The 23,037-nt window shown below is 40.8% G+C and overlaps 1 protein-coding gene across 1 annotated transcript; it reads left to right on the top strand.

Annotated features, from left to right (window-relative positions):
• Positions 1 to 1,344: 1,344 nt before the first annotated feature.
• On the top strand, positions 1,345 to 19,176 carry LOC125886085 (sarcalumenin-like). Its single transcript, XM_049572029.1, has 8 exons — positions 1,345 to 1,427; positions 10,153 to 11,262; positions 13,886 to 13,987; positions 14,764 to 14,859; positions 15,859 to 15,975; positions 16,589 to 16,822; positions 17,169 to 17,518; positions 17,646 to 19,176. The coding sequence occupies exons 1-8, from the start codon at positions 1,370 to 1,372 to the stop codon at positions 18,144 to 18,146; spliced, it is 2,568 nt and encodes an 855-aa protein (XP_049427986.1). The 5' UTR covers positions 1,345 to 1,369; the 3' UTR covers positions 18,147 to 19,176.
• The last annotated feature ends 3,861 nt before the right edge of the window (positions 19,177 to 23,037 follow it).

Genomic DNA, 23,037 nt, shown 5'->3' on the forward strand with positions numbered 1-23,037 from the left:
TGACATGTTAGAGTCAAAGGTTTTTAATTGGGGGGTCTTGGATATCTCTTTTTATTACTCTATATATCAAAAATAACAGCCATTTAAAAACCTAATTTTTAAAATGTTTCCATGTTTTTTAGGAATAAAATGCACAACAGGTAAACAGGGTGAAATTTTTTTTAAAGTGCAAAAAAGGGTGAGAAAAAATTTCAAAATTGAAAAATCTCCATTTATATGTACTATAAGTGGAGATTTTTGGCTCAGACATTTATATATATATATATATATATATATATATACATAGCAAAATCTCACACATTAAGGCACAACAGATGAACAGGGTAAAAATAAATTTAAAAAAAGTCCCAAAAAAAGTGGGGGCGAGAAAGGGTGAATTTTTTTTAAAAGGCAGGAAAAAAAATTTAAGTGAAAAAATATTCACTTCTAAGTGCTTAGACAGTGAAAAAAAATATTTTTAGAAAATGTCCTCTAAATATATATATATATATATATATATTGCAAAATCCCATACATTAAAGCATTAAATGTTATTTAAATATGCAAATCGGTCATTATCTAATTAAATATTCAGTTTTTGCATATAATTCCAGAACGGAAATCTGAACTAAAATAAACTCAACAGGTAAACAGGGCGAAAAAAAAAAATGTTTTGTGTACAAAAAAAGGGTGATTTTTTTTTTAGAAAAGAAATTAAAAATTGAAAAAAAAGTTATAAAAAAAAAATCTCCACATTTAAGTGCTTTAAGTGGAGATTTTGGGCTCAGACAATGAGAAAATACTACTTTCAGAAAATGGCCTCAAAATATATATTGCAAAATCCCATACATTTAGACACAACAGGTGAATAGGCGACATTTAACTTCACCAGTTGATTCCTGACATTAATTTTTGTTTAACGAGTTTTCTGAAATTTTGTGTTAGAATATGCAAGTGAGTCATTATCTAATTAAATATTCACTTTTCTCATAAAATTCCAGAATGGAAATCTGAACTAAAACAAACACCTACATGAGTATTCCTGGTGTTATCATTCCACTAGTCTGAAAAAAGACATAAATGTTATGGAGGCAAAATAGCCCCAAATCTCAATAATGACCTGTGCATTAAAAAACATTTTTCACCACGTGTTTCTGGCCATGAGCTAATTGGTGATAAAACTACAAGCCTACAACATGGTCAGCCACCGTCTTCCGGCCTCTCTCTGCTCTCAACATTCCTGATGGGGCCAGGCAGCTGCACTGACACAAAATGGCTGATATGGGTGCAGTTTCTGAGCGCCACCTCCACTGGCATGCCCTCTGACCTTCAGCCAGAGTGGTGTATATATAACCGTGGGGAGACGAAGGGAAGGCCCCTGGCAGCCAAAATGAAGTCTCTGCTGTCTGTGTGCTGTTTGCTGTCTCTGCTGGCCCTGTCTGCTGCAGGTATGGTGTAGGGCATGGCTTTACATTATATGTACTACTATGTCAGGGTTTAAGTGCTGGTGAATGTATTTGAGGGGGTTATTGATGCAGGTGTGGTTTATGAAATGAAAAGGCTGATCCACTGCAGCTGGATATGAAATGTCAGAGCTTTGTGTGTCTTGCTTAGAGTTCACTGTGGACAGTGATATGTCATTAATGAAGGAAAAGTGAAAAGATCATCTTTTTTTAGTTGTAATGGTTGATATAATGAGAATAAATGTGCAGCTGAATGAGCTCCATTCATTACTTATGGATTGCTCATTTTGCTTCCTGCCAGTTGGCCAGAGTTGGGTTGACATACGTTTCAAAGTTTAAACGACACAGCTTACGTAAACTCAGCTGACTGGAGTGTTTCGTGGTGCAGTATGGAGCTTTGTGGTTGTACGAGTGAAAAAGTCAGGGCTGAGGTGTGACACCAGCTGATGGAAACTGTCCTGTCTGCTGCTACTTATTCTCTCCACCCTGGAGAGAAGCACAGTGACAGCACTGACTGAGTGACTTGGACCCACTACAAAGAGACACTCTCCGCTGCAGCCAAAGAAAAAGCTGGCAGAAATTATTAGTTTTCCCACCGGATCTATTTCGGTTTGACTGTCTTCTCACAGAAGTTGCATGAGTGCGTGCAACTCAGTGGGTGCTCAAGTGAAGATTTTGGCATTTTACAGTCGCTTGAGGTTTTATGGGTTTGCCTTTCATTCCACGTCAAATTAATAAACTTTAAACTGCGGAAATTGGAAACTACAGCCATGACACTAGTGGTACATAATTAAACTATATAAAAGTTTATACATCACAACTGTTGCTCTGTTTGCTTTCACGTCTTTTAGAGAAGTGACTTGTCATGCTTGGTTGAAGCTAAGGCACAGAATACCCTTGTCTGCCCTTCCGCCAGCTCATTTTGGCCCCTGCAAGTTGCCGTAGTCAGGTGTCAGGCGTCAGTCAGACAAAGTCACCAGATACTGTGGTCACCACACTGATACACATCTCTTTAAGGCTCACAGGAATGCACACACATCTACAACATATACATACACACACACACACACAGACAAAGACGTACTGAGGTGCACACGCTTGAAATGACAAGACAATCGTAAAGTCACACATGAGCACAAATACACTCCATGTCAAAAGTCAGTGCTGCGTCAAATGTCTCATTCATCATTCCCGCTCTGCTCTGTCTGCAGAGCTGCTAATCTGTCATTCCAGTCAGCAGGGTCCATGTCCAGGGGATGTCCCAGCTAAAACAGGCATGAGAGAACACAGCAGAGGGCATGTAGGACCAGAGCTCAGTAGCGCAACAGTTGGACTGTCTAAAGTTACATAACTAGACAATTAGAAGTTTAAGTAAGTGGTAATAAAGTGAGGTAGAGACTAGATGAACAGTTCACACCCCCCTCCACAACATGCACAGAGATTTATTTGAGCGCAAGTACGTTTCAGAAAGTATGACATTTGACAAAAATAGCAAACAGGATGATGAGATAAATAGGTGAGTGTTACAGATTTATTAGCAGCAGAGAAAGACTGTGTCTGAATTTGTCTCTGTAATCAATTGGTGCTGGAGCTATGGCAACGATAAGTAAAACTCAAAATGGGTTTGCAGACCACTTACCTTGGCTGAATAGCTGTACAGGATAACGTTTGTGTTTTTCAACGTGGCCCCTATTTTCCCGTGTTTTTGTGTCAAAGTAACTAATGAGAAATATAATTTTTGAAATTAGTGCAGTATTCAGAAAGATCGCTTTGGACTGCAATGTAACTATCAGGGGTTGGCTGCTGATTGATTTTTCGCCGGAGTGGGTTTAGTGGTAGCTTGGCTGTTAGCGGCTAATGCCATCTCTGGATGGTGGAGCGCACGAGTCCTCATGTCCGTAGTATTTTCAGGGTATTTTATTATCACGTGCCATTGCTTGTTTGATTTAAATGTCAACCGTGCATTTCTTTCTCTGGTGCCTCCATGTTTGTTCTGATGAACTTCCTGCCAAATGTTGCAGACTGAGACCTCTGCTGACCTCAGTAGGAAAGAAAATCTCAGCACCATCTAGTGGACCGAAAAAGCAATAGATTTTTTTTATTCTAGTACCAGCAGTTGTATTAAAATGTGTATTTGCAAAAATTAACAATGTATGTAATAAATGATCCAAACTTGGCAAGCGTGTATCGATACAATATCGCCACGCATAAAACCGCGATACTGTGCTGTATTGATTTTAACTATGGTGGGCAATTCGGCACCCTCAGAGTACGACCAACAAAACCTTGTTTTTTCCACTGACAGGCTCAGATTATTATTCAAAGAGTCAAACAGCATCATGGAAAGACTCCCTACATAGACAGACCAGTTTGTTAAGCGTAAGATCCTTTTTGTTTAACCAGGAACAGCCCCAAAATTGTTCTTGCCAAAGCCACCAAACTCTGTTTCAATAAGTGATGATCTTATTATCGTAAAACACACCTCATATAAAGTCAAGAGTCATCTTGATTCATCCGTCCACTGATCTACAAATCACCATCTCTGGTTTGGCTAAAATAAACCCATAAATTCACCCAGTTAGATGTGAAAATAAGATGGCGCTATATACACTAAAATTACTGTTTATTTAAATGGAGTCTGGCTTTCATGATTGCAATGTTAGGGCTGTTTCTGGTTAAACACAAAGGACCTTACTCTTTCTCTGTAGGGATCCTTGTACAGTGTTGTCAGACACTTACAGTAACAATCTGAGCCGGTCAGTGACAAAAACAAGCGCTTTCAGTGAATGTACGTTTACAGTGCATGATTGCCCCAAGTGTGTAAATTGCAGCTTGTTTTGCTGCTGCCAGCTACAGCCCTCTCGCTCAGTACTGGAACAGTTTCAAAAACTGTTGTTCTCATTAGTCACTTAGACACAAAGACATGGGAAAATAGGGTCCAGGTTGAAAAACACCAAAGTTACCCTTTAATGAATTAGGATGACTGCTGGTCACATTTGTGTTCCTGTGCATCCTCGCTTTAGGCGCTGAGGTCTTAGAAGCAGAATTTTTGCATGTGTTTGAGCATATTAACTTCTCATTCATCAAGGCGAGACTCAGGTTACACAGTAAGCAGAGCACATCTCATCAGTGCTGACGCATTTATTGTTCTCGCTCTTCAAAGAGACACTGAGTCACGCACAGCCACGCACTGTTGCAGGAAAAGAGAGCAATAGTGCAGCAGAGTTGCAGGCCAGCCTCATGACAATCACAGGGAGGAGAGGGGAGGGGAGCGCCACGCTCCCTGAAAATAGAAGTGGAATTATCCCTCCTTCTTTTCACCCTCTGACTCATTGTGGGACTATTTCTGTCTCAAAGATGTACCATCCAGCACCCAGGCACCTGTCCCACTCTGTCCCCACGTTACAGTGCTCTGCCCAGGCCTCACTGCAGCAACAGTAGGGTGAGGAACCACCAGAGAGGCACAGTGCACTCAACTTTTTGATGCTAGTTGAAGTAGACAAAAGATCTTCACGTTGTTCAGGAGTCAGAACCTACAGTAGTTAGCTTCACATAGATAATTATATCTATGCTTGACAACTTAAATTATAACAGTTGCTTTGCAAATAAATGTTAGAAAATTAGGAGTTCATAATAGTAATATCTTCTCTAAAATTTACTCTTAGAATCGGCCATCATGTTTTTCTTAATTTGCACAATGAATGAATATTGCATACATTGAATAGTATTGTATTTCATGTCTCCATCTGCTGGTGGGCCATCACGATAAAATTATGCATGCATAATATGATGTTAATTCCACTGCAGAAGAGAGTCTATGATCACTAATATTAAGTAGGGAAAAAAGTGGATATATTAATATCGCTTTCAGTTATCAGTCAAATGAGTAGTTACATATTGGCATATCGGATATCTGCAAAAAATCCAATATTGTGCATCCCTAAAGAAAATTTTAAAGCTGCACTTTTAAATATGGTTATATCAACAATGGATTGAACAATGTGAAAGTGCACATTCATAGCGACAAACCCACTGAAAATTATCACTCGATTCTGCAGTTCCCTCAGCTCTACCGTGCATTTATGTGTCTTTCAGCTCATTGTTTCGTTTTTAAAGTCGCAGCATTCAGCTGTATTCAGCACAAAAAGAACTTTCCACCACTTACCCAGCACCAAACGGCTGACAGACAAATTTGGAGACTAGCTGGTGAATTTCGTGGAGCATTCAGCAGCTAAAAAGCTAGATCTTTTTCTTGGATTTGGTATAGACCAAAACAGAGCAAAAAGAAGAGTCAATGTTAGACTTTAAACAAGTCTCCAAAAATCCATGTCTGTATGTATAAACGGTCAACTGTTTGTGACTTCTTCCATATCAACTTCATAAGGTTATAGTATGTCAATGTCATGTTTATGGCTTGTTTTGCTGCCCCCAAGTGGCCATAAACATTTATAATGCTGCTTTAAAAATGAGAAAATGTTTTTTCTTTTCTATGGATCACAGATGTCGCAGCCTATCAGTTTAGCAATTTCGTCAAGCACCATCATGCTAACATGATAATGTTTAGAAGGTTACATTTGCTGATTAGCACCTAACACAGAGTAGAACTGAGGCTGATTATTATGGGGACATTTGGTCATAAACCAAGTGTAAGACAAATTTAAATTTTGACGTGATGATGGCGCTAAATGAAAAATGAATGCGACATCAAAGTTATTATAATTCACCCTGACATCACTGTATAACTAAATGTATTGACTGATATTTAGATTATTTCACTTAAAAAAATGTTAATACCAACCTCATGGTGGTACAAGAGGTAAAATTGGGGAAGCACCAAGTTATCAGGATGAACATCAAAAACATGTAAAAACTTTCGGCAATCCCTTCAGTAGTTGTTCAGACATTTCAGTCTGGATTAATGTGATGGGCCGACCACACAACAGATCCACATGCCATCCCTGGGTCACGTTGCTATTGTGATTAAAAACAGAAAGCCTACTTGGGAAACTGTTTCCCAAATAATTCAGTAATGTTTTGTTTGTGCATTTGTCTCCTAAAACTTCCCCTCTCGTTAATCTCAACAAAATGTGTCTTGGAGATTGCACTATTTTACTTGTGTTCTGTCTCTCATATTTTCCTCCCCCGCTCTTCTTAACTTTGTTAACTTTAATTTAATTTAGCCATCACTGGCCCCAGCAGAAAGTGATCTCTCCACTTTATCTTCATAACTATCTGAAGGCATGCAGGCTGGAGAAAAGCTAATAGACTGACTCCAGCTTGTATGATCGCCTGGAGGCCTCGAGGTTACATTATTTATCAACTGTTATACATTTTGTCTTACGCTCTTCTAACACTTACTGTGAAAATACAGCATTGAGCGTATCCTAAACCATCATATCAAAGTGTGCAAAGATCTGCTTCCTACATAAATAGATGGATCACAGTCAGGAAATGAAATCAAAGAACCTGTAGCACATTCACCTTATTAAATGTAATGTAAACAAACCAGTAAATGGTGATTAGGGGCTGACCTTCCTGTTATGTAATGTGACTTAACTTTGGCAACCCGTGCACTCAAGGATCTTGGCTGCTGCTGCTGTTCATGTTACAATGCAGACGAAGCTGTAGCACTATGTCTTTGGACAGCACCCAAACTTCCCTCGTGGCTCGAGCAGAAAGCCGGACAGGCTCGTGCCTTGACCTCTGTTAGGAAGTACACCATAAATATGTGACTGTCCCCTCAGATCAGTAGACCTTTACACCCCAAATGTCTGCAGAGCTGATTCATGTGCTGGATTTTATTCTTTGGCAGTCTCTTGGATTTTGATTTTAGGACTCTATTTAGCCAATTAGAATGCATTACCATTGCGATCAGAGATCTAATGTCTTCATCTTCACAGTTTGCACACAGTGAGGATGTTTTGGTGAATATAAACTTGATGTTCTCCGGTAACTAACGCTGACAATCCCCTCAGGAGGTGATAAGCTAATAAAGCTTCCAGATACAAGAGGTGACAAGCGACAGCATGAGAACAAAATGGTTTGTGTGTGATTCAGGGCCTTAAAATAGATCCAAAAAAGCCGTCATGGAGGATGGTGCAGGAAAAAGAGAGTACACGGAGTCCTGTCAGCATCATTTAGGATAGCCAGATGAGCAAGTGTCTTGATTCAGAAGCAGCTGATCAGGGTTTGGTGGACTCAGCTCTGGGGCTTTACACTTGTGCTTTCACATCCATATTTAAAACAGAAAGCAGCGGACAGACATACTAATGATCATGCAGCATCCATAGAAAGAAACCACTGGTGATGCACCTTGCCATGTCATGTCATGTAAGCATATTATTAGTCTTACCTTGTTATCATTCTCATAAGTACAGAGTTTTATGACATCACATAATATCCAGTATACCTCCACCCATCTTCAACCCAACTACTTAGAGTCTTTGAAAACACCCATGTGGATGCGCAGGACCTTTAAAGATTCAGGACTGTGGACTTAATGGACCTTTTTCAGCAGACAGTTTGACTTAGTATGAAAAGCATAGATGAAACTGATAACATTAACAATGGCTCAGTTCCATTAAGTGTCCCAGTAAGTGGTCCCAGTGAGCCAGCATTGACAATACAAGGGCTTCCCCTAAGTGGAATACAGCTAACATTAATGTTAGTAGTTACACTTGTGGTTTTCCTACTATGACATGTCAAAATGGCTGCTGTGAGAAAGGTATGTGGTAGGTTAAACTTCTGGTTAGATGTCATTACTCACATAGGTGCAGTAAAAACATAAAAATAGCAATGGACTTTTAAAAGGGGGTTATAGTGGAGCATTTAGCAGCCAAAGAGTCAGATATTTCCATCAGGAGCTGGTGGAGACCAAAAACAGAGCTGAAAGAGAGTGAATGTTGGACTTATCATTCTTAAGCTGACCTGAAACATGACTCCAAATAAGTGCTTATGTTGCTCTGCAACTGCTGGAGGTGCAACTGGTTTGCTAACAACTTTGCCATATCAACTTAATATGTGATGATGTCCATATGGTGTTCGCAATTCATTTGCGCTGCCCCCACATGGCCAAAAAAGTTATTGCAGGTTTATTGGTGTAAGAGTACCTAAAGCTATCATCACGTGCGTTAGCGTCTTCCTTAGCCTTAGCCTGTCTGCACATGGTGGGCATTCTTCCAGACACCGTATAAACGTAAAAAAAAAAAAAAAAAAATCATGACAGCTGCCTCCAGCTACTACTCCTCATCCCACACGATGACCCCACTTTGTAACATGAACTGTAGATGTACATTTAGCCGCCTCATATCACACTGTGTCCCACTATGTGTTCCTTGGTCTTAAGACTGGCAAGCAGTTATAATTAAATAGAGGTCACGGTGTACACCGTGGTTAAGAGGAGTATCTAATGTACATGTATGTAATTGAGAGGGAGTCCCCTGTTATAGCTTTGATTGTTTTGAAGCCATAGTAACTGTAATCTACTGTATGATGCTGAGGAATGGTGATGTCTGTTCATCTGTGGTCCTGACTGTGTGTGTGAGCAGCTTGTTAATGTTTTCTATGTTTTATAGACCTGTGAGAAAGAAGTGTTCATAGTTCAGGAGGTTTTTACCAGGAGCCGAATTATTCACAGAGGTCTCTCCCTCTCCAGAACAAACAGACCCAGTGATTGAAACTGGTAAAAACAATGGATAAAGCAGTTTCACGTTACAAATCAATGTTTCTCCTATGCTCTTTGGCATGTCAGTGACTGGCCGCCAGCCTAGCACTTGCTAATGTGCGCTCACCTTTTTTTCCTCTGATAACTTAAGATCCAGACGTCCAGGAGATTTTAACCAGGAGTCGGAGAATCCACAGAATAAAGCATTTTTCATGTGAAAAAAACCCCAAAAACCATATATCCAATGCTCTTGTCACGAAGTGGTTGCAAATTACATTGGTCAACACGACCTTTAAAACAGACATAAATTCAAGTATGTTTTCCATATTTTGAAGAGATCATGTTTTGAAACATTCAAATATCTTAAAATAGAGAATACAGAGGGGACTAACAATACAGTAAGCCTAAATTCATTCATGTACCAGTGTTTTAGGGCATTCTGAGTGTCAGTAAAACACAACAATGTGACCTGTTTATTCACCAAGAACCCAGAATGCCTTTAAAGACCCTTTTCATGGAAATTCTTTCATGAATTAGAATTTAAATTTAAAACATTACAACAGTGATGAGTGTAAGCAATGATAATAAATACAATATTCTGTTCCAAACCACTCTGTCCACTCAGCTGTCTTCTTTTAAATTCTCTACACAACTGTTGATGGCAACTGTCCACTGTGTGTCTGCTTCAAATAGTCCGAGCTTTAGTGTCACCATTCAAGGAGCTGAAATGTGAGTCTTAAATCTGGGAGGTGCTGGACATCTGATCTGCTCTGTTCTTGCACAGTGACTGAGCACTGGTCCTGCACTGACGCAACAGACAAAGGTGACTAGTCGGCAGAGGTCTGGCTGGTTTACACCGTGCAGTCTGATTGGTCAATTTATTTCTGAACATATTTCTGTTAAAGGGTAATGGTGATTAGTGTTCTGGTCAGGGATCTCATTTGTCTTGGTGCTGATCAGAGACTGTGATACATTTTGGAAAGATACACAAGCACAGAGAGAAATCTTGTCTAATCACATCTTTCCCCCTCTTACATCTCCTGGCAGGGTCCTCCATCCAAGATGAGGAGCCTCTGGTGCGTCTGCAGCTCCAGCAGCCAGAGGGAGACCTCTTCTCCTGTGGATGTGACGCAACAGAGGAGCCCGCCAGCCAGAGTTCCTCCAACGACACCCCGGCCCCAGAGAGGGCCATGTGCCAACCCTGCAAACCACCATCAGCTTTAGATTCCGAAGAAGAGCCAGCTTCTTCTTCAGAGGATGAAGAGGAGGGAGCTCCTGTGGAGGAGGATGCTTCTGCAGAGGATGTAGCAAGTGATGGAGAAGAAGACCAGGAGGAGGAAGCTTCCCAGGAAGAGGTAGAAGAAGAGGTGTTGACATCTGAGGAGGATGCTGTCGAGGAGGCTGAGGATGACAGTGTGGATGAGGAGGAAGTTGCCGAAGAGGTTGTATCTTCTGAAGAGGAGGAGGAGAAGGTAGCTGAGGTAGAGGAAGAGGTTCATGAGGAGGAGGAGATAGTCGAGGAAGGTGAGGAAGAGGCAGAGGAGGAATTACCCCATGAAGAGGAGGAAGTGAGTGAACCTCAGGAAGAAGTTGCAGAGGAGGAAGAAGAAACAGTTGAGGCAGCAGAGGATGAAGACACACAGGAGGATACAGAGGCAGCAGCTGAGGAGGAAGGTGTGGAAGCTCTCATACATGAGGCTGAAGAGGAGGAAGATACCGTTGCTGAGGATGCAGCTGAGGAAGAGGTTGCAGTGGCTGAATCTGAACCAGAAGAAGAACCAGCTGAGCTTCCTCAAACTGACTCAGAACCTGAGGAGCCAGAAGTGGTAGCAGAATCTGAGGCTGAACCAGAGGTGACTGCAGAGCCTGAACCAGAACCAGAGCCTGAGATTGAAGAAGTAGCACAGCCAGAGCCTGAAGTCATTTCAGAGCCAGAGGTGATTCCAGAGCCTGAACCAGAACCAGAGGTTGTCCCTGAAGCGGAGCCAGAGCCCATCGTGGAGGAGGTCTTACCAGAATCTGCTGAGGATGTAGCTGTGGAAGGAGAGTCAGTGGAGGAGGCAGCAGTAGATGTCGCTGAGGAGGCGACAGTTGAGGAGACACCTGTTGATGTGGAGGAGGTGACTGCAGAGGAGCCTTCACAGTCTCAAACCAAAGGTACAAAAAGATAACACTGGGTTGATAGCATGTCATAGGTCTAACTTTTCATGTAAAATTCAAATTCCTCTCCTTTCATCTCAAAAGAAAACCTCTGTCCGAAGGTAAAACGTCTTGCCTTCATTCTGTCAGACAGTCCGAGCAGCGACAAGTAGAGCAGCAGGGATCCTGTTACAGTAAATCTGTCTCCATCCAGTCGGTGCTTCTGTAATTAAGGAAGCATGCCATTATCTGAGGTCTGGGTGTTGACACCTGCTATAAAAGATGATGGCTGAGTCTCCCAGCTCTTAATCCCACTTCATCGCTTCATTCATTACACTTCTGTGAGTGTCAGTGCAGACTGTCAGACGCAATGGGTGTTTTTGTCCAGGTTGTTGACAATTCTCAGGATATCCACAGTAATTAATCACAGTTAAAAGCCTGCAGTACATTTTCTAACACGAGTTGTGCCATATTTTTAGATTTTGTTGCTCTATCTGCAGAATTTGCATTCAAGTCAACAAAAGGAAATATTTTGGAAACTGTTCAGCCATGTATTATTTATTATGTTTTGAAAGAAGAACATGTCTGGAAATCATGTACACAGAGACACAATTACTTTCCAACACAAAGAGAAATAAGCAATCTTATTCCTGAGGTGGGGAGCAAAACATTTCAGTGTTAGTACAATGCCAACACATTTTTTCCGTTTGAAAAAGCAAGGTTAATACCTCTTACAGGAAGGAGAGAAACAGCAGAGCACAAAAAACGAGAGAGAAACGGTCACAGACAACAGAGAAGGGGAAAAAATGTGTTTAGTCAGCTTTTCATCAACATACTTGTTCTTTAAGGATTTATTAATGGCTGATAAATCATTCATAAATGTTTAAATAAAGGCATGAGGACAGGTCTTGGGTTGTCACATTGTGCACATCCTTTGTGTTTCTTCACATCTCACATGACTTGATTTGTCCTGTAAGATAGCGCTTTAATTCACCTTGCGGACCCCTCTAAGAATTACTTCCTCTCTGGAAATAAGCTGCAGGACATCCAGACCACAACCTGTCAAAACAAAAGTTGTTCTTACAAATGGTTCATTGCAGATCTACTGAATACATTGCTTATACATTACCATATATAAAGCTCTATATGAAGCAAGTACATCTTTAAAAAGTGATAGCAAACAATGATTCTTGTTTGACTTTGCATCAAAGTGAGATGGGCCATGGAACAACAGCAGAGGTCTCTATCGTTCTCTCTGGCATGCAGAGCGCCCTGAATATGACACTGTGTGTAGCTAAAGGGAATTATCAACAACCTATGGTACAGAAATAAACAAGCCAAAATAGCAGAGGAAGGGAATATACATTTAGATGGACAACGGCATGATATAACAGTTGGGTATGTACTTAGTCCAGATGGTGTGGTCGCTCACAACTCAGGAAACCATTTACCTGGGGCAGCATTTCTATTATGTAACAGTGTCAGATGAGTTTGTACTATGTGGATAAGAAAACCAATGTTGGGGAGTAGTGGACTCTGTAAATAAACTAGTAGGTTAACAGCATTTTACAGTAACTACATTCATATTTGCACTGTGATTCAAGTAGTTAAATACCTTTTTTCATTTTATTGTGTAGTAAACTACTGAAACTACAAAAAAAATTGTATGGAGCTCAGGAGGGGATGGAGTTTCGAAGTTTCAATGAAATAAGATTGCACTTTTGCACTTTATTTTATTTTATTCTATTTTATTTCATTTTAGTTTAGTTTAGTTCATTTTATTTCTATATTTACTTTCTTTTATTTTTGAACATGTGGGCAATTTGTTTTGCAATAAACTTATTTTTTCTGTTATATTTTGTTATAATTTTGTTTGACAAGTACATAATCAATTTGATTTTTTTTTTTTTTTATAAAAGTAGTTTGAAGCACCTTTTTTTAAGTGTCTTCGGTTAACCAAACTAGATTTCTCCATAGGGTATTTTTTCTGTAGGTCAACTTTCTTGGGAAAACTCTGGTTTCAAGTAGCTTCCTCAACACTGAGGAGAACATGGTGCATTTTACAGTTGCCATAGAAACCTGCAAAATTGTTGCCCAGACCGTCTTTGTCAGACTATGTACTGCTTCCCCTTTTTTAAATATATATAATTCAATTTTTTTATTTATCAATTCAGTCAAATCTGAACAAACTGTCCGTACTGTTATAGGAACTCAACATATCCACAGGCACCTGGTAGCTACACATTCTTATACCCATAATAGGAATTTAGCAACCACAGCTTTCTACTTCATTGCTGACCCGAGCTAACATGTGTTTGTATGACACAATTTCTAATATAGATTTCTTCCACCTTTCAAAATCTGGAGGTGATGTACTCTTCCAGAATTTGAGGTTCACTCAAGCAGCTGTGACGACCCCTACATTTATCACAACAAGGTCATATTTTGCTACATAAGGCATAACCTTGGTGATTTAGGTACCGTCATACCCAACCACTTCCCTATGTCATTCACAACTTTTTCCCAAAATGGGTTAACCAGTTTACATTCCCAGATTGCATGTATGAATGTTCCAAGTACTGCTTTGCATGTCAGGGCTTTTGACCTTAACACTTGACTGACAGTCTAATCCTCCAATCAGAGCATAAGAAAGATGAAGCAGCAGGACCGACACTGAGGGACCGCGCCCACATTGAGGAGACACTGCGATTGGCTACTACTGAACCCTCAGCAGAGTTCTCAGGTGAGGAACACAGACTTAGAATTATTGGAGATGCAATGAGAGGGCATGAAGCACCTCAATCCCACCAGCGCACATATATGCACACACAAACACTTACATACTTCATACACATGAACCAGTGAGACCCACATGGACGTTCAGTGAAGACATTGCCGTGCCGCCCACCATTTCAAATGTCTTTCAGACTTTTGCTGCGGAAATGGTCGAAGTTCTGTATTGAAATGAAAGAATGTTTACAGCTACTTTGTCAATGGAAAAAGAAAAACAGATGTGTTTGCATGTGAATAAAGGAAGTTTGAGTCAATTTTGGGGGGGGATTTTCTGCCGAAACTATTCTGAAAATTGCTTCATGATGTCCAGTCCCCGGGGCCGATGCTGTATGTGTGAGCGTGTGAGCGTGTGTACTGTATGCATGTGTGTGTGTGTGTGTGTGTGTGTGTGTGAGTGTGTGTGTGAGCGTGCAGACAGGTCCTGAGGCAGGTGATTAATCAGTGCAAATGTGTAACTCTGTCCGCGGCCATGAAAGCCCCTCTGTTCTCTTAAACCAGATTTGTTCATTTCAGAGGGGCCAAAGTGCTGCAGCAGAGCCGCTCTTCTAATCACCTCGGCTCGATTCAATAAACTTTATGAGAGCAATTCATCATGCACTGCCAAAGGAACTGTTGTAATCAGTAATGGTAGCAAGGGCATTAATAATACTCTTATCCAAAATGTCTTCTCGTCATTACATCCCAGTTATTGCACATTGCCTTCTCTCCCTCTCTTTCTCTCTCTAGCTGCTATGAAGAAGCTGCTGGACATCTACCACACTGCCATCAAGCCAATGGAGCAGGCTTACAAGTATAATGAGCTCAGGCAGCATGAAGTCACAGGTAACTCAGCTTCCTGTTGGAGATCACACCTGGATAGAGCAGCATGTGCAGAAGCATTAACAGTAGTGTGTTGCTACAGGGGAATAATGTTGTCATAGCAAGCTTTACAAGCTGAATTCCCTGAGACATTTTGTTGTAAGTTACAGTCGGACTTCTGAACCACGCCCTGTAAAATATGAAGTTATCGTTTTGCATGCTGTGAATGAATAAGTTAGTCACCATTTTCAGTTTCAGCAGTTAGCAGTATCATGAAAAAAGGCACACTGGAGCCAACATCCAACAGCAAATCGACCAAAAACACGTCACCTCACAGCTCCTCTATTAGTTCCCTACACCATCCTGCACATGGTTTAATAAACTGAAGTCGCACAGAAACAGTGAAGCACCAATAAAGTCATAATTAAGAAGAAACAGAGCCAGGACCTGACATTATTCAAACCAGGCGCACAGAGAAGCACAATAAGGACTCTGTCTGCTGAAAATTAAAGGGAACGTTGTGTGGGCCAGACTCCCTACAACTTTGTTCCATTGCACTCAAGGGCAGGGAGTATTATTTATGCAAAGGAGCAGGATGAAGACTTCAACTTGTGGCATGGGACTCTGGCGCCCCTTGTGGTGCAAAATGGAAAGACATGCACACCATCAGGAGTGTGAGGGGAGCATCAATGTGTTGTTGAAACGTCACTTCAGTAGGCCCTTTTGATTTTGTTATTTCCTCAGACTTTAACCTTAAGATGACAAAAACAAATCAGGGGAGGTCACCAAACTTTAAATGTCTGAGGAACACAAATATTCATGTAAAACTGAATTCTGGCCAGTCCTGAGAGAAGCTGTAGTTAAATTAAGAACCTTGTATTCAGCAATATGATACATGGTAATATTGCAGGTCAAGATGACACCCTGATGCTGCACTTGTCTTTTGTGCTGAAGCAAATTTCCTATGTTCTTTCTCTCTTAAACCTTTTTTATCTGTGCATGTCTTGGTCACAATCTCTGCAGATGGTGAGATCACCTCTAAGCCCATGGTTTTGTTCCTGGGACCGTGGAGTGTCGGCAAGTCCTCCATGATCAACTACCTGCTGGGTCTTCACGGCACCTCACAGGAGCTCTACACAGGTTCACACAGCTATTGTCCTATTATACTCAGTGTAGACCAGAGTAGCAATGAAGATTCATAATTCTATTAATATATCACAAGTATAAGGTTAGGTCGAGAAGCTGTATACAACATTCAGAGCAATCTATGATTCAGAGGCTGAGCCGGGATTGTCTGCACATAGCTCCCAACATGGAGGTGGCTAAGGTGGCAGCTAGCAACTTACAGCTTGAACAGTGCTAATAAATGTATAAGTTGTGTGTCCGTCACTGGTGATTAGCTAGCCAGTGTATCAGCCGTTATAAGTTATTGGTCATACCAGACAAGGCTGTAGCAAGTAGTTAGTCTATAGCCATTACATCGTGCAATCAACATTTTCTCCACAAAGATAGGTCAAAGCAAAAAAAAAATCCTATTTCGACTTTAATGTCTAATTATCTAGTCATTTTGCATTATCCGAGGCACATGTTTGCAGTAATACATGCTTAGTTAGGACAGAATTACTAGTTAATTACATATTATCTATATAAAAAGGTTTACCTCATGTATTTTAACACATATCAGGTGATATTAAACCAACCAACACATAAGTTTAACCTGCTGATACAGACTGTGTCTTCAACCCTCCACCAGGTGCTGAGCCCACCACCTCAGAGTACACAGTCATAATGCACGGTGAGAAGTTTCGGTCCATAGAGGGCATCGTCATGGCAGCAGACAGCTCACGGTCCTTCTCACCTCTGGAGAAGTTCGGCCAAGGCTTCCTGGAGCGGCTGGTGGGCATCGAGATGCCTCACAAGCTGCTGGAGAGGGTCACCTTCGTCGACACGCCCGGCATCATTGAAAACCGCAAACAGCAGGAGAGAGGTGACCATTGACCACATGTTTTTATATCAAGGCTGCGGATAACCAGTAGACTCACTACAACAATATCCACTTCAGACATTTGACAGCTTATTGAGCTAAAAGTCAAATAATGTAACAGTCTGCTGAGGGATCTTTGCAAAAGTCACCTTTTTATGTGTGTGTACTACTACGCGTGATAGTTCCTGAACCAGAAATCCTGTTAACAACATATGTGTTACTTTTTTCTGTTACAAAAAAAGCTTTTCATATGTTAAATGTTCAAATAATGCATCAGTCATGCTGCTTTGGGAACTGTCACACAGCCAAAACCTTTATTTGTCCGTGTATTGTACCTCCTCTCCATCAGGTTACCCCTACAATGACGTGTGCCAGTGGTTCATCGATCGAGCTGATCTCATCTTCCTGGTGTTCGACCCCACCAAGCTAGATGTGGGCGGGGAGCTGGAGATGCTCTTCAAGCAGATGAAGGGCCGCGAGTCGCAGATTCGCCTCATCCTCAACAAGGCCGACAGTCTTACCACCCAGGACCTGATGAGGGTCTACGGGGCCCTGTTCTGGAGCATGGCGCCCCTCATCAACGTCACAGAGCCTCCTCGGGTGTACGTCAGCTCCTTCTGGCCTCAGGACTATGCTGCAGACACCAGCCGAGGGCTCTTCATGAAGGAGGAGACCTCTCTGCTGGAGGACCTCAACCAGGTATGATAGGACTTGTTGACTGTGGGTTTAGATATATATAGTAACTGGTAATTGCTTCAGTCAGTTTTATTGATCCTAGCCACACTTTGAAAAGTTCAGTGCACTCATTAGGTCTTCTCCCCTGCAGGTGATTGAGAATCAGATGGAAAACAAGATCGCTTTCATCCGCCAGCATGGCATCCGTGTGCGCATCCACGCCCTGCTGGTGGACCGCTACCTCCAGACCTACTACGACAAGCTGGGCTGGTTCAGCGACCCCTACGAGGTGTTCCAAGACATAGTCAACGACCCAGACAAATACTACATCTTCAAATCTATTCTGGCCAAAACCAACGTCAGCAAGTTCGACCTGCCCAACAAAGAGGCCTACCAGGACTTCTTCGGTGTGAATCCAGTTTCCAGTTTCAAGCAGCTTTCCTCCCACTGCAGCTGGACCGGCGGTTGTCTGCTGGAGAAGATAGAGAGGGCCATCTCAAACGAGCTCCCGGCTCTGCTCAGCAGCGTCAGCAAGGGTGCAGAAACGCCTGCCCCGCCGAAGGCCGCACCCGCACCTCCGCCTCCACTCCCTGGCACCTGTGAGGGTCCCGGGTGTGAGGAGAAACCCAAGAATCGCTGGAGGAAGCATTGAGATGGAGGAGAAGGGTGGAACAGAGGAGGCAGATGGTGACGGCAGCCAGAGGGTTTCCTGAAATAATCCTCACTGCTGTGATTTTCAGAAGTGGGAATGATGAGACTAGAGAATAGAAAATGTACAAAGATGTACCAAGCAGAGCTGGGTCAGCTTTTCTGTGACTGCACTATTCTCTGGTACACACTGTCCTTTATGACACCCCTCTGGTATTTAGGGCAAAACAAAGAAAAATATTTTGACTAATGGTTTGGTTGGAAAATCATGTTTAAAAAAAAAAAGAGTCAACTTTCCATCTGAAGCCACTGCTGTCTGCAAAACGTGATAAATGTCCAAACTTCCAAAACATAACAGAAAAAAATCCAGGATGTCTGATTCCTATGTAGCCTTTCATATTAATGAAATCTGAGAATGAATGTTTAATTGTTCTCGCTGTTTTCAAGTTTGTACATTATTTATTCAAGTTTTATTCATCAGAGAGAGAGATGCTGGCAGCGACTGTACTCCTCCAGTGATACAGTAAGCGCTGCCACTCTTGTCTTCTGTATGTTTGCAAAGTCTGAAGTTTGAGGTTCAGACTGCTGTGCTGTGTTTTTACAGTTAAACCAGTGTATGTCGTTATGGTGTCAGGTGGTGGGACAATAAAAGAGAAGGAAGGATGATTTATCGGGCAAGGATTCGACCATGTTTAGTCACTGTACTGTACTGTACTACTGTATACTGTACTGTCTTCTTTTCTCTGTGTTGTTCTACATGTTCATCATAGTTTTATTTCACATTTCTCATCACTGCACTGGGACTGAGTTAACTGAATTCTCCTCGTAACAACATCAATAAAGAAGCCTGTATTTAATGCCACCGTGGCCCTCTCAGCCCTCTGAGCTGTTGCTAGTTTTACCTCAACACGGCTGCATACCACATGGGCATTTCCTTTAAAAATGTAATCTTTTCCTTGTTCCTCTGGGTCTGTTTGTAATTGTCATTCTTTTGAGTGATTTCTTTTGAGTAAACAACAAAATAAAAATCGGCAGGCTTGGTTTCCTTTTTAAGGCTACAAAGACAGATAAAGTCTCCTCCACTGAAACAATACATAATTCATATCATTTGGTTGTTTAGCTGCAAAATGCAGCAGAAAGGGGGTCTGCAAAATATGGGCCAAATGCAAGCTAAAAGCACCGGCTCTGGTCCTCACAACACACAGCTTCAGATTGGAGAGGCTGCGGCTTCAGAATAAAATATCTCAGACAGATTTGTTCATATTCAAAAGCATTGTTGGAATTAAAAACACGATTAAATGTGTAACAGCTGGGTGAGCTCACATCAGCCCCAAACCACATTAACAATAAAATAAAAATGCTGCTGTCTGATGCCTGTTTATCAATTATACCCTGCAGTGGTTGGAAACAGCCACCAGGAGGCGCCTCCACTCAATGTGTTCATCAGAATGACTACACAGCAGAGTGCATGGCAGAGAGAAGCTTTATTTCTTAATGTCAGTTTTATTTTTCATGCAGGAAAACGGAAAAAGGGAAAAATATCTTTGCTTTTGCTCTAAGGTTTTTAACAGCAACGTCTGCCTCAAAGGAAAACTTCACCCACAAAATGATCGATTGTAAATCAGTCATGCTGTGCTGCCTTGAATTTGTGAAGAAAATTTTGTTTTTCCTGCACGCCTCAAAGGAAAAAAGTGAATATATTGATTTATTGATTGACTGGGGACCACGTTTAGCAACAAAACTTTATTTAAACATCCATTTACAAACTCGCACACAGCTCCTGCAGTATAAGCCAAATCTCATTTATCCAGTCGTATGCTCAGTACTTCCCAAACACATGCATTTTCACCACACAAAAAAAACCCCTTAGTATTGGAGTCTGGCTTTGGAGTGAGTATAGGTAAGTTTCAGTTTTAAATGGTAAGGGTTTTTTGTTTTTAGCAAAAATGCATGTGTTAACCCTTTAAAACCTGAACAATTTGGCTTAGCGTCCTTCAAAAACATCGGGAGAAGGCAATGAGCACCAAAAATACCCCCCAAAAATGAGCAAGAAATCAGTAAAAAAGAAAAAAATGAGAGAATTAAAAAATAAAGAAATTTTTTAAAAAATAGAATAAATTAAAAACAAGAAAATTAGGGTGGGAAAAAAGTTAGGAACAAACAATTAAACAAATGACCTGTGAAAGGTGCTTAAAAATAATAATAATTCTGTAACATTTTTTGAAATAAATAATAATGGTAATTATAAATATAGTGTTTCCCTAGCTTTTTTCCGTAGTTTTAAAAATAATGATAATAATTTTCTATATCTATTAATTTTGTGCAGTTTGTGGAACATTTCATACCAAATTGCTCATTGCCTTTTTCCCCATGTCTTTGAAAGAAATTGCACCAACATGCTCAGGGTTCAAGTGTTTGAATAATTGCAAAAGGCGTCTGAAAGCAGCACAAGAAAAGTGCTGTTGGCCCCCAATCAATCAATAAATCAATGTTTATGGTTTTCTTTAAAAGCATGTGAGAAAAACTAAATTTTCTTCAATAATTCATGGTAACACAACACGACTGACTCATATACAAATTGTTATTTTGAGGGTGAAGTTTTCCTTTAAACCCCTTCAGTGTAAATCCATGTACACAGCAAATGAATATTTTAAACTACACTTTGCCAATAGTTTTACATTATTAAACCTTGTTATACTCTTTTGTGTTATTAAATTAGGCATGAGTTCATTCAAAGCAGCATATGCTTTTTGTTGGCCAGTAAAAGTGTTTGTGTACATGAGTATTTGGCAGCAGTGGTCTGTCTGATGTTACTTTGGTATTGCTATCATAAACACTGTGGACTGATGCCAAATCCATCAGGTACCCAGCGATGTGGCAGAGCCAACTCTGCTGTGAGTCATCTGGTCTGCTTTAAAGTACCAAATAATTTAGATGTACAGGAATTACACAAACATTAAAAATGTTTAGCAGTATCCATAATAAATGGCTTGCCTGTTGTTGTTGTTTTTTTTTTTTGTTTTTGTTTTTTTACATTTTGGCAGTTGCTGTCCTCACTCATCACTGCCAAGAGGAAAATACAGCCACAGCATCACAGCACAGGTCGGGTGAACAGTCAGGGGCGTTTCTGAGGACACTCGGGACCGACGATGGACCTCTGTGGGGGTCTGGGGTATCCTCCAAGCTCTATTTTGATGAGGTTTTTAATGTGGTTGTTCGTTTTGTGCAGGCTGGCATCTTACTTACATTCAAAGAACGAAGAATACACACACACACACACACACACACAAAAAGAGAGAGACGACCAGTTGCTCTGTATAATCAAATGTAGATTAAAACCTTTTGTTGGGCACTCATGGAGAATAGGAAACAATGGGATACAGAGGAAGGCAATTCAGGCATTCCAAAAATATAGAAAACAAGGAAGGAAATATCAAAAAGCCTTTATTGTAGTGGTTAAACCACTACAACCACTGCTCGTCAGGGCTTTAAAAACATACAACAATGGTGTGGCCCCCACTTATATAGCAGCAGAAACCAGTAGGAGGCCATCACATGACCCAGATAATGATATGACAGGTGAAACAAATAGAAAATAATGAAATGAATGATGAAAGGAATTAAAAACTAAAGAAAACCAATTTCCAGTGAAGTATTTTATTTCATTGTGAATTGAAAATGGATGAGGGGCCACCCAGGACGCTATCACAGGCCACATTTGGCCAGTGGTCTTCAAGTTGAGTGTAACTGCTTTAGACAGTAGAAACAAATGACATTATAAATGTATATAAACCGTCTGAACCTGTATGTGAATGCAGCAACTTGCTCTAAATGTATACAGTAACACAGCATTAGAATAACAATGTGGCACACCACCATGACAGATAACGTTATTGTCTCGTCACTCCCAGTGGTGACGGCATCTTTTCCTTTGCATCTGTATATATGTGTCGTTCCATAACTTTCTTTAACTGCACTCATGTCATTCTGGTGCCCTTTTCAATTCATTAAACAGTAATTCAAAGCAACTTTGCTCAAACAAAAGTATCCATATGTGTGTTATAAATAAATTCTGGAACAAGTACATTTAAGAAAATCTCTTGAAGGTTTTCTTTCAACTGTCTGTGTCACATGAACACATTCCTACAGTGACATAAATATTCCTATATCCTGTCTCTTTCAATTCATTCACTTTCAGTTACTGGATTTAGATAATAGATAGATGGATCACTGTCCATTTTACCTTTTTGGTTTAAAGTTTAGTTTAATGTGTGACATTTGAAGGGACACTTGGATGTCACGGTACACTGGTCATCTGTAAAGGACAATCTGTAATTTCTTTACTGGCAGTTCATTCAGCTAATGGGTTTACTGATTGATTTTTTTACCATCATTTGTTTGAATTAAGTAAAATAAAATAAGCCGCACCACTTTCAAGTGTATGGGTTTCAATGCCACCAGAGGCTCTAGGAGGTAATGTACAACAAGACGAGTCTATAGCATGCTAGCTGCCTGTGTGAGGTTGTACTTAAGTCCAGCAGTGCTTTGAGCTAAATGCTAAAGTCAACATGCAAACATGCTAACAGGTACAATGTTACTCCTGAAAAACTTCACTCGCTTTTTCATCAATCGAGAACAGAAACTTAAACAAACTGGGACTCAGCTATGCGAAACAGAAATGAATATTGTAATCACAGAAGTATGGGGAAAGACATGCCAGGAGGGTCACAAGCTAACAAGTAGCCCTGCCTGGAGGGAGTCTGAATGGAGCAACACCTCTGAATCATGCTGGAGACAATGTGGAGAAGTTGGTGACCACACCCATATTTTTTGGGATTGTTCCAAATTGGATAAATATTGGAAAGACATTAAAGGGGTAGTGCACCCAAAAATGA

The sequence above is a fragment of the Epinephelus fuscoguttatus genome, linkage group LG3, assembly GCF_011397635.1.
Source record: "Epinephelus fuscoguttatus linkage group LG3, E.fuscoguttatus.final_Chr_v1".
NCBI lineage: Eukaryota > Metazoa > Chordata > Actinopteri > Perciformes > Serranidae > Epinephelus > Epinephelus fuscoguttatus.